At 41.0% G+C, this 16,274-nt stretch overlaps 1 protein-coding gene across 3 annotated transcripts in view; it reads left to right on the top strand.

The window, feature by feature from the left end:
* The window catches only part of LOC117395420 (zinc finger protein neuro-d4-like), an 87,940-nt gene that overhangs the window by 27,565 nt on the left and 44,101 nt on the right, over window positions 1-16,274 (top strand). For all 3 annotated transcript variants that reach the window (XM_059004906.1, XM_059004907.1, XM_059004908.1), the window contains exons 6-8: window positions 8,776-8,865; window positions 9,251-9,329; window positions 11,241-11,372. In XM_059004906.1, coding sequence (XP_058860889.1) covers window positions 8,776-8,865; window positions 9,251-9,329; window positions 11,241-11,372 — 301 coding nt within the window. The remainder of the gene's footprint in view (window positions 1-8,775; window positions 8,866-9,250; window positions 9,330-11,240; window positions 11,373-16,274) is intronic.

Here is a 16,274-nt window from a genome sequence, read left to right as displayed (position 1 = left end):
AAAAACAGCCATTACCAGGACTATAAGTATTACAAACTTCTCTCTGAACTCCAAAACAGACACACAGCATCCCGAAGCGTCTCAACAGGTGTCACACTCCTGTATACGATGGTCTGGCTCACATGCAAATATACAAGCATACACGGAAATATATTCAAATAGTAAACTGCCTGTGGCGTATTTTGTTTGTTTTGTATTTGTTTTGTATTCCTGCCAAGTCACGTGCAGAATGTGCCTAGGCTCGATCTGAATTATTAACAAGCAATCGAGCCCAGGCACAGCTGTGTAAAAGAGCAGATCAGCCGCTCATCAGGTGGTTGAGTGTTCAGATTGGACAACGTGAGAGAGACAGTAAGATTTGTAAAAATAAAAAATTGCTACCTGTGCTGGCTTTAAACCAGCATGATACTCGTTTGTCTGTTTTGTCTGTCTGTTTTGGCCACTGTGCCGTTTTGCTTTTCAGAAGTGTTTTGTTGTGTTGGGTACAAACTGTTTATTTCTTATGAAATCGGTGCAACAGTGCTTCATACCCTGTAGTACCGTGTGTGTGTCTCCTGCCTGGGCTGACGTCGCCACCAATCATGTCCATGACACTGCCAAAATAAATAATTTTCTGGTGTGAGTCCATATAAACCCTTGACAATACTCTAAGTGCAGCACAGAAACCAGAGGGCACAGTTGGGAAGTGGGGACAGATTTAAGACAGATTTAAGGGTAGGAGACACTTCTTCACATAGAGAGTCGTGAGGGGATGGAATGGGTTACCTAGTCATGTTGATGCTGAATCACTGGGATCCTTTAAGACCCAACTTGTCAAAATTTTAAGATCAATCAGTTACCAGGAACCAGACAAGCATAGAAGGACGCATGGACTCTGCTTGTTCATAAATGCTCTTATGTTTTAATGAAATTATCACTTATAGGTTATCGGCAAAAAATGATTACAATAATGACAAGAACCTTAAATCATGTTTAGATTGAGGCCTCCCCGATTAGTGGTTCTCTCTCTCTCTCTCTCTCTCTCTCTCTCTCTCTCTCTCTCTCTCTCTCTCTCTCTCTCGCTCTCTCTCTCTCTCTCGTCTTTTTCATTTTTTCTCGTTCTGCTTTTCATTTGTTGGCCTCTTTAATGACGCCATACCACTGTTCTCTCCCACAATTAAAGTAATTTACCTGAAGCACAGTTTAATTGCATGGTACATAACAGCGCCCGGCATCTCTTTATGGGCAAATCAATTGTCTCCAGGAAGAGAGAGGGACAAAACATCTCTGTAACAGAAGCGTTGATCCTTTTTTAGCCTCACACGAAAATTGCAGATAATATCAATAGTCATTTTTCAATACATAATCAAGATGAAAAAAAGCAATTGTTCCAACATTAGCTTGAACATTTGTAGAGATGTATATTGGTGTAGATGTAATACTAAATCCCACACTGATCTTCAAAATGATTTAAACATTTTCTTTAGAAAAAAGGCACCCCCCCCTTTCTGTTTACCTCCCTGAGAAATAATATCCCTGCTTATGCTATTTGGTACCTCCTGCTGTTGTTGCAGAAACACACACAGGGAGAAGCAGGGTTAATGGGGAGGAAACTTGCTTTAAGTGAACATAATAGGGGCTGATTTTTTAAAGCTTTACCAAGTTCTCTTGTTTCTCCCACTGATCAGCAGGGTTTTTTTCCTTGTATTTTTATTTTCTTGTTCTTTTAAAAACGTCTCCTTAAATCCTTCCGTTACTGGTTTGAACCTCATGGTTTCTGATTTCTCGTGAATGTTTCTTTGAATGTCTGTGTCTTTATTTTGAATGTATTCTGTCTTCTGTGTTGTGCTATGCTTGTTGTAGCGTGAGTGATAATGACTTATTGGTTTATTTTAAATGAAATAAATAACAAATATATATACTGTATATATATTTTTTTGCACATACCTACGTATGTACATTAGGATTACAAGGATATATTTTTTTCAATAGAGCGTTCTGTTTCCATGGCAACATATAATTATTATTATTTATTTCTTAGCAGACGCCCTTATCCAGGGCGACTTACAATTGTTACAAGATATCATATTATTTTTACATACAATTACCCATTTATACAGCTGGGTTTTTACTGGAGCAATCTAGGTAAAGTTCCTTGCTCAAGGGTACAACAGCAGTGTCCCCCACCTGGGATTGAACCCATGACCCTCCGGTCAAGAGTCCAGAGCCCTAACCACTACTCCACGCTGCTGACTATAATCTAGTAATTCCCTATTTGATAATGAGCCCCAGCATATTATCTGCCTATTGATTTTGCCCAATTGCCCCATTATCCTGATAATGGCGATTATCACAAAAAAAGACAACAGTGAGACCATGTTAAAAATTATTTGTTTTGTGAGGTAGACACATTACAGTTTTTAGGCCTTTTTAAAAATAATGGGCCTAATTTTGAAAACTTTGGATAGAAATGACAAATGGCACTGTTTTGTTTTTTTTTCACTGACAGATCCAATAAAAATATTTTGCTTTTTTCTGAAACGATCCTCCTTGATTTTCACAGGCAGATCAAAATGCGTTCTTAATTTGCCAAAGCAGATTAGTAAAAGTAATTTAGGTAAATAACATTTAAAAATGCAATTTTATAAACACACTGCAGTGTTACAGAACACCCTGCAGAGTTTACAACACATTACGTTGGCTGTGTCCCTTGTGTCCGTATCGCAGCATTTTATTTTTAGACATATTGACGACTCTTTTGAAATGTATTGGTCATAAATCAACTGGGCAATACATTTCTCAACATTTACTAGGGAGCGTTCGCCAGGAGAAAATAAAAGTCTTCTAAGGATCGCAGTGTATCCAGACCGCCCTTCCCCCGGCAATACACCAATCATTTATATCCGAACCCCAGCATTGTTACAGGAGGGATTGTGAACTGGATACACTGCGATGTGTCTTGTGAAGAAGAAAACATTGTTCTCCTTGACGAACGTTTTTGAGTAAAATTATCTACCTATGATATGTGAATAAAAACAATCGGGAATATGTTGAAAAAAATATGGGATGACACGGGATACAGCAAAGGTGAACTAATGTGTTGCTTGTAAACACTGCAGGCAGTTGAGGAACACTTAGTTTAATCCTGTTTTATCCCCACTGCTTTGAATATGGGTTACTGTAATTATTATTCATTTTTTAGCAGACGTCCTTATCCAGGGCGATTTACAATTGTTACAAGATATCACATTATTTTTACATACAATTACATTATTTTTTACACATTAATTTTACATACAATTACCCATTTAGACAGTTGGGTTTTTACTGGAGCAATCTAGGTAAAGTACCTTGCTCAAGCGTACAGCAGCAGCGTCCCCCTCCTGGGATTGAACCCACGACCCTCCGGTCAAGAGTCCAGAGCCCTAACCACTACTCCACACTGCTGCCCTGTGTGGAGTAGTGTAAGGTAGTAAGTAAGAACATAAGAACATAAGAAAGTTTACAAACGAGAGGAGGCCCCATTCAGCCCATCTTGCTCGTTTGGTTGTTAGTAGCTTATTGATCCCAGAATCTCATCAAGCAGCTTCTTGAAGGATCCCAGGGTGTCAGCTTCAACAACATTACTGGGGAGTTGTACAGTTGACTCGGTCTCTTGAGGAGATTATACTGGCACTCTTACTAAGAGGCAGGGTCATCTGTACATATTCACCGATTGTGAATGAAAGAAAGATCACAACATACCGTTAATGCTGTGGTGTTACCCGTGTCTTTAGCATGTTTGTCAGGTGGTGCACACGGCTACATTAAGAATGGCTTCATGATTTATAATGCATTTTCAACTACATTGCCTTAATTAAAATGCACATTTTGAAAAGGTTACTTTGTCAGATGAAAAGGCTGTTTCAATGTGGAACAGACATTTTTTCATATGTTACTTTTTTTTAAATGTTATGATTAATAGTAGTTTTAATAATAATTATGATATATAATAATTCAGAATGAAACCTATTTATGGGTTTATTTTTGAATTTGAGGGGAGTTTGCAAATGCTCTGCCGATAATACAACTGCTAAGAAATGCTTTAACTATTTTTTGCAGTGTTATGGATTCAGGCAAAATCTGATGGCACAGCTAACTGTGTGACCTAAGATGGGTGCTATATTGGATCATGTGACTTTTTAATGATGAAAATCTTTCAAAATGTTGGTTTCATTCGGTACACAGCTGTATTCTGCGATTCTCTCCGCCAAGGTCAATCATGGCTAATTCACACTAAATGTCATGAAATAAATAAACTATTTTACCACCTATGTTTTTGTGCAAACCTCTTTTGCTGCCGACAGCTGTGACCAAAGATTTTGCATCACCCTATAGAATGAACTGCTTTTCCTTCATAAAGTCGAATGAAACCTGACAAAAAAACTGACAAAAAATGAAAAAATTTGATATTTTGAAATCTAACATGAACTACTGTACTACTATTACGGCTTCCGGTAGACTTTTGCAATATAATTTTGTAGTTTCTTTGATTACAAAATGTAAATAAAAGATCTAAATGATGTTCATTTATGTTTTTTATTATTATGTCTGAATCCTAAAATTGTAGGTAATGCTAAATATTTGGCCGTAGCTGTATATCTGAGTTTTCCATCCATCTGTGCTTCCAGTATGAATCATGTGATCTGATGAAAAAGACATTTGTTAAGTCAGCATTGTGAAGTTGCATCTTCAAACCTTTCCCAGACAAGTCTAGGAGGCAAAAACTCACACAGTGTGTTTGTAATGTGATTGAGGCCAACGTCTCTATTTGTTTCTTTGTTTTTATACCCTGGAGCAGACAATAATGAGCCTTGCTATTGCAAACAAACTCTCAGGAGAAAAACAGTAGCAAAGATGCAGATAGTGTTAGAGATGGGGCTGGCTACTGCAGATAGTGTTAGAGATGGGGCTGGCTACTGCAGATAGTGTTAGAGATGGGGCTGGCTACTGCAGATAGTGTTAGAGATGGGGCTGGCTACTGCAGATAGTGTTAGAGATGGGGCTGGCTACTGCAGATAGTGTTAGAGATGGGGCTGGCTACTGCAGATAGTGTTAGAGATGGGGCTGGCTACTGCAGATAGTGTTAGAGATGGGGCTGGCTACTGCAGATAGTGTTAGAGATGGGGCTGGCTACTGCAGATAGTGTTAGAGATGGGGCTGGCTACTGCAGATAGTGTTAGAGATGGGGCTGGCTACTGCAGATAGTGTTAGAGATGGGGCTGGCTACTGCAGATAGTGTTAGAGATGGGGCTGGCTACTGCAGACAGTGTTAGAGATGGGGCTGGCTACTGCAGATAGTGTTAGAGATAGGACTAGCTACAGCGATTAGAGCTGGGAGGATGGCTGCTGCAGAACTAGGCCTGGGTTCTGATATGTGAAGCTGAACAGAGCAGACCTGGTCAGTACTGCTCAGTAATGTTCACCTGTGATGCACTCTTCACAGATTCATATGAACAGTATGAAATGCCATAATTATAAAGTGTGACAACTTTTAGGATTGTTAGTGCAAAAAAAAAAAATGTAAATCATGAAGGGGCTTTTTCAAAATAGAGAAGGGAGGGGAGGGATTTCAGGCTGCAGAACATTTTTCAGTGGATCCACACAACAGAGTTTTATTTATTTGTCAGATTTAAGAAAACTGATTTCACAAGATCCCAAACCCAGGTATGATGTTGGGGACGCCTCCAAACAAAGTTGCTAAAGCTCTGCTGTTCATTCGGCACCAAACTCAAAAGCACGGCCAATGGAGTAGGATTAATCGATGAGAAAAAGTTTCATAAATTTTGGAAATGGAGCCAACCTGCGACAAGACCAACCTGTATGAATGAGAGAGGCCTACTGGCTTCTGCACATGTTGAGTCAGTCTGGATGCATCTTAGTCACATCCTGGCCAGTCTTACTTCTGATAAGTGGACGAATGTTATCATCCCACTCATTCGTTAGATTATATCCCCATCTGAGAAACAATAACCAGCCATGTTAATGATGCAGTGATTGCCCTACAGGACAGTAAGTTAAGTAGTTTGGCTGCTGCTCCATTTAAAAGGCATATTCGTTTCTAAGTACATTGCATTTTTACAATAGGGGGAAGTGGTTGTGAAGTGTGAAAACACTGCTTTATAATGAGCCCTGTGCTTGACTGAAACTGAATGGAAAGTCAGGCTTTTTAACACTAGAACAACCGTGTTTATAGACATACCTAGAACAACCATGAGCAGTCAATTTGACCGGCGTATTAAAAACAACATAAATATTATAATGAAAGGACAAACAATTGAATATAAATCGTAGTTTTATTCAGGAATGTCATATAAAACATCTACACAACCGAAACATTGTAAATAAACAGACATTTGAACAGAAATGTGTTTATATACAGACATATTACATAACGTGCATTATTATTATTATTATTATTATTATTATTATTATTATTATTATTATTATTATTATTATTATTATTATTATTATTATTTATTCCTTAGCAGACGCCCTTATCCAGGGCAACTTACAGTCGTAAACAAATACATTTCAAGAATCCTCCAAAAAAAAAAAAAAATGAAATAAACAAATATTTGAAAATAAATATGTATATACAGGTACATCATACATACAAAACATAGATAAATATAAAAAATACCAAAATAAATGGGTTTATATTGCCTACATAACAAAGCGCATACACGCAACCGAAGCTATGCGTTTATATACAGACATACTATAATCGAAATTACATGAATAAAAAAACATTTGAACAGAATGGGCTTCATTTACAATTGTTTACAAAGTCTAAGTGCTGGCATAAATCACACAGATCCTGTGCTTTTCAAAATATGCAGTGCACTTACTGCAGACTGTCTTTGGGCATTTGGCACAGCTATCAACAGTAACCCAGGCTTCTGGCACCAAATGCTCCACGGGCATATACCAGTGCAATTAAAGCTTCTAATTCCTCCAAGGGCATTGACCAGGGATCATCTTGATGTCACTGCTGCTGGAAGATTCATCTTCGCAAACCCAGTCTGCTTCAGAGCCAGAATCGCCATTGTCCATCTCTGCTGCATCAGAATCGTTGTTTAGTAAAATTTGCAGTAATTCCAAACACTGGTTTGCTGTCCTGCGTCTTCCGCGATCCATTTTCAATGTGTATTGAAGTATCAATTAATTTCTTAGAAAAACGAGTAACTTGTATAGTAACCAGACTGCAGACAGACAGCCTGGTGCTGTGAGCTGTCAAGGCTGATTGATGGGCTATCAGGAGGCTCATTGAAACAATAGAAATGTCAACAGACCACTCACTTGAGGAATGCAGACTGATATAATCAAACTTCAATACATGTCTGCAAGTTCCGACTGATAAACACAAATAATACCGCAACATTTAATTGTTATAATGTTTTATATGTATCGGTCAATTTGACCGCGCCTGGTCGTTATAGGTATGACAGTGTTTTATCTCGCTAATTTTTGCTGCTACACTATTCTTTCTTTGTCAGGGTAATTAGTACATATATTTAGGAAAAGTCAGGAAAGCACAGCTCCGTATCTTAAACACACACACACCACAATTTAAATTTAAATTCCAAAAACGGTCAAAATGACCGTCTTGGTTGTTCTAGTGTTAAGCCTTTCTACCTTTTTGGGCTGATAAAGCAGTCAGTACAAGGCGCTGTTGTCTCTGTGTCAGCGCAATCAAACCCTATTGCAGGATCCATGCTTCTCCAAACAAGCTCAGCCCTCCAACTGAAGTATAATGTAATAGTAAACGCTGCCCAGCTAGTAAGCTGGAAAGGAGACATGGAGGGCAAGCACACAGGGCCAAATATTGAATTGTGAAATACAAGCTCCAGACTGTTTAATTCAGTTTGCTAATCCACATTACAGGGCATTACAGGGTCAGGACGTTTCCCTTTAGTAAGAATCAACAATTGAATTTGTATTTTGTGAGCCTCGGTAAACAGTCATTGATCGATGGCACCTTTTCTGAAGCCTCACTCCGCTTGTAATAATAGTACTAGTTTCCTCAATGGGTATTACAGTGTTGGTTATTTCCCATTGGAAATTCGCAGGTAATTGGTTTCTGATTGCAGCTCTGTACCTTTAATATGAAAACCCTGTAGCAAGTTGTTCAGGTGGTGAGAAGAGTTGCTTATAAGCACCACTAGCAGCTGCACTTTCCTTGTGCAAGAGAATTGTTTCAAATTGCTCAGGCAACCTGCACTTTCACTTTACCTGCAAGTACCTTTCAAACCATAAAACATCCCACACAAGTCATAACCGTCTAACTAAAACATGAAACCCCCGAGAAACGGCAACACTGGTACATTTAGATTTTGACTGGGATGAATAGGAAAGTGAACTGGTACCAGCTGTATAAACCATTGACCATCTGCGGGACCACTGAGGCACAGTTACCTTTATCAGCACTGCAGTCAACTGGAAACACAGCACAGGAATTCAGTGGGGTGCCTCACTGTCACGCCTGTTATTACTCCTCCTCCTCTGAGCATCAAATATGTCCCAAATACGAAATGTATCTGTAACTAAATACAGAACGCAAACATGGTAAAGGAACACTCCACAGAAGGTCATGGAGTTCCCTGTTTCTTTAACTCTTGAGGATGGCTGTATATAATGAACTCGACCTCTGGGGTCATACATGTTACTCAGACTCATCTGCATGAATGTTCCTGGGGTACCCCAATGACGCTCTGCAGCATCACATGTTACAGGAACCCTGCTGTCTCCTTACAGAAGCTGCTGGTGGGCGACTTCCCTCATGAGCTGGAAATGGAGGAGCTCGAGGATGACGTCCCCAAGCGCAAAAACAAGACCAAAGGCCGGGTAAGGACTGTGACGAGACCAGCTAGACTTCACATGCAGGGCTTTATTTAACACAGTAACATCACAGTGATTGCGGCTAACACAGTAATAGCAGATCCTTTCACTGTGTAGATCTCCAATGTGCAGTTAGAGCCTTCTGAGTTCTAGACATTGGAAGTACATGTTTGCTATAGCAGGTGCTTTTTTCAAAACTGCACATTTTACACCCAGATGTGAATGGAATTGCATGGCGGACAACATTTTATGAAATTATTTTGCTAACTACAATTAACATATTGGTATCATGTAAAATAAATCAATTCAGCCTTTCACAATGGTTTCCTGTTCCCTCTTGGAAAAGACTCTGAATGCTCCCTCAGTGCTGACCTCTCGTTGTTGCATGCAGGCCTGTGGGATTGGCGGCATGAGGAAGAGGCAGGAGCCAGCCTCCCTGGAGGACAGAGACAAGCCCTACGTCTGTGACAGTGAGTACCCCTCTACCTGTTGGGGCTGGACCGCAGGCAGGGGTGCGTGTGGGGTGGGGGGGGGGGGGGGTCTGTACCTCAGATATGTGTTTCAGTAGAGCAGTGGAGAGGAGAAAGCGAAAATCCACCTACAAGGCTTGGAAATGGTATTTTATCGTTCTTGGCAGTTTTGCTATCACACCTTACAGTACCGAGTGCTGTACAGTAATGACATGTAATAATACAACAGAATCTGTCATATCCAATTGAATTGGTTCAAGTGATTTCTTGCATAGCCTTTTACCATTCCTCTGTGGCAACACTATGAATGAAATTACAATCCAAGATTGCAAATAAAGCACACGTCAATCCAGGTATGTTTTTTTTTTTTTAATTTAAATTTAAATTTAAACGCCTATGGCTTTATTTTATACACACACAACATATTATTATTTCTGTTATTGTTAATATTAGCCATAGTAGTTGTGTGCAATAGCCTACAATTCACCTGTTATACAACCATCTGAAACGGGATGGATGCAGCTGCTATATTTAAACTACTATTCAAGCATACTGAAAATGAGATAATTCAGAGGACAGATTGTACTGTTATTATTATTATTATTATTATTATTATTATTATTATTATTATTATTATTATTATTATTATTATTATTATTATAATAATAATAATAATAATAATAATAATAATAATAATAATAATAATAATAATATCAGCCATTTTGAGGTGCAACTCAACACATATACAGTTGTTTCCCTTTTAATTTGCTTGCTGCATTTGTAAAGGTTAGTGAAGTTATGATTCTGATTATTATTCATCAGTGTGACCAGATTTGCCTGTGATTTCACTGTAATCTGAGAGGATTTGCCTGTGATTTCTCTCTAATCCGAGGATTTTCCTGTGATTTCACTGTAATCCGAGGATATGCCTGTGATTTAACTGTAATCCGAGGATTTGCCTGTGATTTCACTGTAATCCTACAAGATTTGCCTGCAATTTCTCTGTAATCTGAGAGGATTTGCCTGTGATTTCACTTGCATCCAACAGTGCTAAGGCTGAGCTAGTTTGGGACGAGTTGACTGTGAACCATTCTCATGAACACACTGTCAGTATAGTAACAGGATATTAAACAAGTAAGAAAATACATAGTAGGAAAATACAGAGAATATGAGTCCCTTTCAAAATGACCTTATTATATTTTTATATTAATGACATTGTAAGGAAACTCAATTATTTATGTGAAGCAGCGCACACAACAAGGATTTAAGCAGAATTTACCAAGTTTCCTTTATTGATTCCAATAATCACAAAAAGACACACTTTTACAGCTTAGTCATTATCGTTAGACACAGTAATGAGACCACTAGTTACTAACAGAAGTGAAGCAATGATATAGGTACCAGTTTGTGGAAGAAGCAGCGGACACGACGCTGGGGTGTGTTCATGAAGGATCCTGATGCTTCTCGAATGCACCTCCATTCAGTGTCCATAGTGGTTAAATCTGTGTACAGTACTTATTCAATGTGCCTGTTATAGTTTATCACACTCAATCATGCCCCCTAGCTGCCCATGACTCTTGATTTATCCCTTAAAGTAACAAAATAATTCTAGTAAATCTAACCTTATATGTGTTGCCATCACATCCTAGTTGGAAGATGCACACATTATAGTAAAATTGTATTTAATGTCTGCTGTCTTTTTTGTATATCCAATAATAATAATAAAAAAAATGCTTCTTGCTTGATAGACCTCGTATTAAACATTATGAAAAGTATTATTCCACTGGATGTCAAACAGGTCATTTCAAATTGCTATTAAGTTCTTCACTAGGAAAGGCCCACAGGTGCCCAGAGTGGGGTCTGTGGCTGTGCTGGTTTTAACCCTTTGTGTCCTGTTGTGTTGTTGTGCAGTCTGTGGGAAGCGCTATAAGAACCGCCCGGGGCTGAGCTACCACTACACCCACACCCACCTGGCAGACGAGGAGGGAGAGGAGGACTCGGAGCGGCACACGCTGCCCTTCCACCGGAAGAACAACCACAAGCGTGAGTAACAACAGCACACAAAGGCACGCCACAGCCCTTACTGCACACAGAGACACAGCCCTTACTGCACACAGAGACACACACAGAGACGCAGCCCTTACTGCACACAGAGACACAGCCCTTACTGCACACAGGGACACACACAGAGACACAGCCCTTACTGCACACAGAGACACAGCCCTTACTGCACACAGAGACACAGCCCTTACTGCACACAGAGACACACCCCTTACTGCACACAGAGACACACACAGAGACACAACCCTTACTGCACACAGAGACACACACAGAGACACAGCCCTTACTGCACACAGAGACACAGCCCTTACTGCACACAGAGACACAGCCCTTACTGCACACAGGGACACAGCCCTTACTGCACACAGGGACACAGCCCTTACTGCACACAGAGACACAGCCCTTACTGCACACAGAGACACAGCCCTTACTGCACACAGAGACACAGCCCTTACTGCACACAGAGACACAGTCCTTACTGCACACAGAGACACAGCCCTTACTGCACACAGAGACACAGCCCTTACTGCACATAGAGACACAGCCCTTACTGCACACAGAGACACACACAGAGACACAGCCCTTACTGCACACAGAGACACAGCCCTTACTGCACACAGAGACACAGCCCTTACTGCACATAGAGACACAGCCCTTACTGCACACAGAGACACACACAGAGACACAGCCCTTACTGCACACAGAGACACAGCCCTTACTGCACACAGAGACACAGCCCTTACTGCACACAGAGACACACACAGAGACACAGCCCTTACTGCACACAGAGACACAGCCCTTACTGCACACAGAGACACACACAGAGACACAGCCCTTACTGCACACAGAGACACAGCCCTTACTGCACACAGGGACACACACAGAGACGCAGCCCTTACTGCACACAGAGACACAGCCCTTACTGCACACAGAGACACACACAGAGACACAGCCCTTACTGCACACAGAGACACAGCCCTTACTGCACACAGAGACACACACAGAGACACAGCCCTTACTGCACACAGAGACACAGCCCTTACTGCACACAGAGACACAGCCCTTACTGCACACAGAGACACAGCCCTTACTGCACACAGGGACACAGCCCTTACTGCACACAGGGACACAGCCCTTACTGCACACAGAGACACAGCCCTTACTGCACACAGAGACACAGCCCTTACTGCACACAGAGACACAGTCCTTACTGCACACAGAGACACAGCCCTTACTGCACACAGAGACACAGCCCTTACTGCACATAGAGACACAGCCCTTACTGCACACAGAGACACACACAGAGACACAGCCCTTACTGCACACAGAGACACAGCCCTTACTGCACACAGAGACACAGCCCTTACTGCACATAGAGACACAGCCCTTACTGCACACAGAGACACACACAGAGACACAGCCCTTACTGCACACAGAGACACAGCCCTTACTGCACACAGGGACACAGCCCTTACTGCACACAGAGACACAGCCCTTACTGCACACAGAGACACAGCCCTTACTGCACACAGAGACACAGCCCTTACTGCACACAGAGACACAGCCCTTACTGCACACAGAGACACAGTCCTTACTGCACACAGAGACACAGCCCTTACTGCACACAGAGACACAGCCCTTACTGCACATAGAGACACAGCCCTTACTGCACACAGAGACACACACAGAGACACAGCCCTTACTGCACACAGAGACACAGCCCTTACTGCACACAGAGACACAGCCCTTACTGCACATAGAGACACAGCCCTTACTGCACACAGAGACACACACAGAGACACAGCCCTTACTGCACACAGAGACACAGCCCTTACTGCACACAGAGACACAGCCCTTACTGCACACAGAGACACACACAGAGACACAGCCCTTACTGCACACAGAGACACAGCCCTTACTGCACACAGAGACACACACAAAGACACAGCCCTTACTGCACACAGAGACACAGCCCTTACTGCACACAGGGACACACACAGAGACGCAGCCCTTACTGCACACAGAGACACAGCCCTTACTGCACACAGAGACACACACAGAGACACAGCCCTTACTGCACACAGAGACACAGCCCTTACTGCACACAGAGACACACACAGAGACACAGCCCTTACTGCACACAGAGACACAGCCCTTACTGCACACAGAGACACAGCCCTTACTGCACACAGAGACACACACAGAGACACAGCCCGTACTGCACACAGAGACACACACAGAGACACAGCCCTTACTGCAAACAGAGACATAGCCCTTACTGCACACAGAGACACAGCCCTTACTGCACACAGAGACACACACAGAGACACAGCCCTTACTGCACACAGAGACACACACAGAGACGCAGCCCTTACTGCACACGGAGACACACACAGAGACACAGCCCTTACTACACACAGAGACACAGCCCTTACTGCACACAGAGACACACACAGAGACACAGCCCTTACTGCACACAGAGACACAGCCTTTACTGCACACAGAGACACACACAGAGACACAGCCCTTACTGCACACAGAGACACAGCCCTTACTGCACACAGAGACACAGCCCTTACTGCACACAGAGACACAGCCCTTACTGCACACAGAGACACAGCCCTTACTGCACACAGAGACACAGCCCTTACTGCACACAGAGACACAGCCCTTACTGCACACAGAGACACAGCCCTTACTGCACACAGAGACACAGCCCTTACTGCACACAGGGACACAGCCCTTACTGCACACAGAGACACAGCCCTTACTGCACACAGAGACACACACAGAGACACAGTCCTTACTGCACACAGAGACACAGCCCTTACTGCACACAGAGACACAGCCCTTACTGCACACAGAGACACAGCCCTTACTGCACACAGAGACACAGCCCTTACTGCACACAGAGACACACACAGAGACACAGCCCTTACTGCACAGAGAGACACACCATAACCCTTATTGACCACAAACCTTTGTGATGTACCTGTATAACATTGCTTGTTTTACATAGCTATTTACTTCCAATAATGATGAATTTACAACAAGAGGCACACGCAACACAGCTGAAATATGTCTAAGAATATACACTAGCTTTCAAGACCACAAAAATGGGAGGATTTTCTTTGTCTTCAATTTCGACTTCTCCCCCGGAGAAGAGACTGCTCTCAAAAGCTGCTGTATATATTTTTAAACATATTTAGCTGATTCTGTTCAGGTGGTTTCACCATCTATTGAGGTCCCTTTAACTTTATTATAATGTTAATTTAGAAAGAACTGCTTCAATATAAAACAAAAGCTAAACAGAAGAAAATAAAGATTGCAAGCCAGGTCATGCTTCAGCAGCTGCAGGCTAGTAATATGATACTTTCTGATACAGTGCTATCTTCAGGATAATTATAGAACGTTGCAGCTTTTTGCATCATATTTCTGATGACATTATATATTTATGATTTATGTATAAATCGCCAGAACCCTGAGGGGCTGATTTTAACCTAGAATTATCACAGCAGCCAAATGTATTCTTCTTTTTTTTTTTTGTAATAATATATAGAACGACTTTTGTTAACGCGAATAGTTTTCTATCTTTAAAAACACAATAAAAAGCGAATCGCTATCAGTGTCTCCAGACTCTCTTGCCAGCTCGTGCTTCTGGGATGTCTTCACAGGAAACTTTTTCTTTGGTCTGCTTTTGTGTTCTTGTGTGATGATACATGTCTGGCTGCAGTGTGGGAATCTCAAAGGGTGCTGCAGTCTGCTGTTTAAATAAGCACCGATAAAAAGGGAAAGGATCTCTCGAAGTCAGGATGCATCCAGGGTTAGGGATATGTGATGTAATATGCAAATAACTTTATTTGTATGATCCAGGATTCCATATTCTTATAATTATTATTATTATTATGTATTTCTTAGCAGACGCCCTTATCCAGGGCGACTTACAATTGTTACAAGATATCACATTATTTTTACATACAATTACCCATTTATACAGTTGGGTTTTTACTGGAGCAATCTAGGTAAAGTACCTTGCTCAAGGGTACAACAGCAGTGTCCCCCACCTGGGATTGAACCCACAACCCTCCGGTCAAGAGTCCAGAGCCCTAACCACTACTCCACACTGCTGCCCCATAACATAGGTTTATTATTATTATTATTATTATTATTATTATTATTATTATTATTATTATTATTATTATTATTATTATTATTATTATTATTATTATTATTGTGACTGATTGACAGAACCCTCACAGAGTTGCATTTACTTTCAGTGAAAGAACCAAGATATTGGTAAAAACAGAAAATGTTTTTTAAGAAACATGAAATATATAAAATTACATATTATATAGGTCAAAAATATTATCATGACAATAATGTGCAGTAATAATGTCTCCTGTTTTTGATTTTGGACATTTATTTTGTGATAATATATTCTTACCCATATATATATACATGTGATCAGATTTATGTCAATGGAATGAAAAAGTGAGCTCAAATCAGCAACACAAAAATGTGCAAAATATGTGTGAAAACCTAATTACTTCTGTGTGTACTTCCCCCAGGCATATATACAATATGTATGAGCCTCTCTTTATGCTAGAAGTGAATATAGAAATGAAAAAAGGCCATACCAGCAAATAACAACACCTATAAATAATTCATCAATTATTAATCAAAAAACCTTTATGAGTGACAGCTGAATATAAAGTACGCTCGCTTCTGCTCCCTGCCTCTCTTTCTGTCTAGCCGGGTTTCCTCTGAAACTAGGTTACAATTACTTTCATCTCACATATAGAATTGTTGCGCAGGCTGACAGAATTGTAATGCGCCTATTTTTTTTTTTTCAATTTATTTGGTAAATGGCACAGAATATTCTGC

Source organism: Acipenser ruthenus, chromosome 30 (assembly GCF_902713425.1).
Source record: "Acipenser ruthenus chromosome 30, fAciRut3.2 maternal haplotype, whole genome shotgun sequence".
Lineage (NCBI taxonomy): Eukaryota > Metazoa > Chordata > Actinopteri > Acipenseriformes > Acipenseridae > Acipenser > Acipenser ruthenus.
Note: the sequence above shows the minus strand (reverse complement) of the source record. Positions and strands in the feature narration are given on the sequence as shown.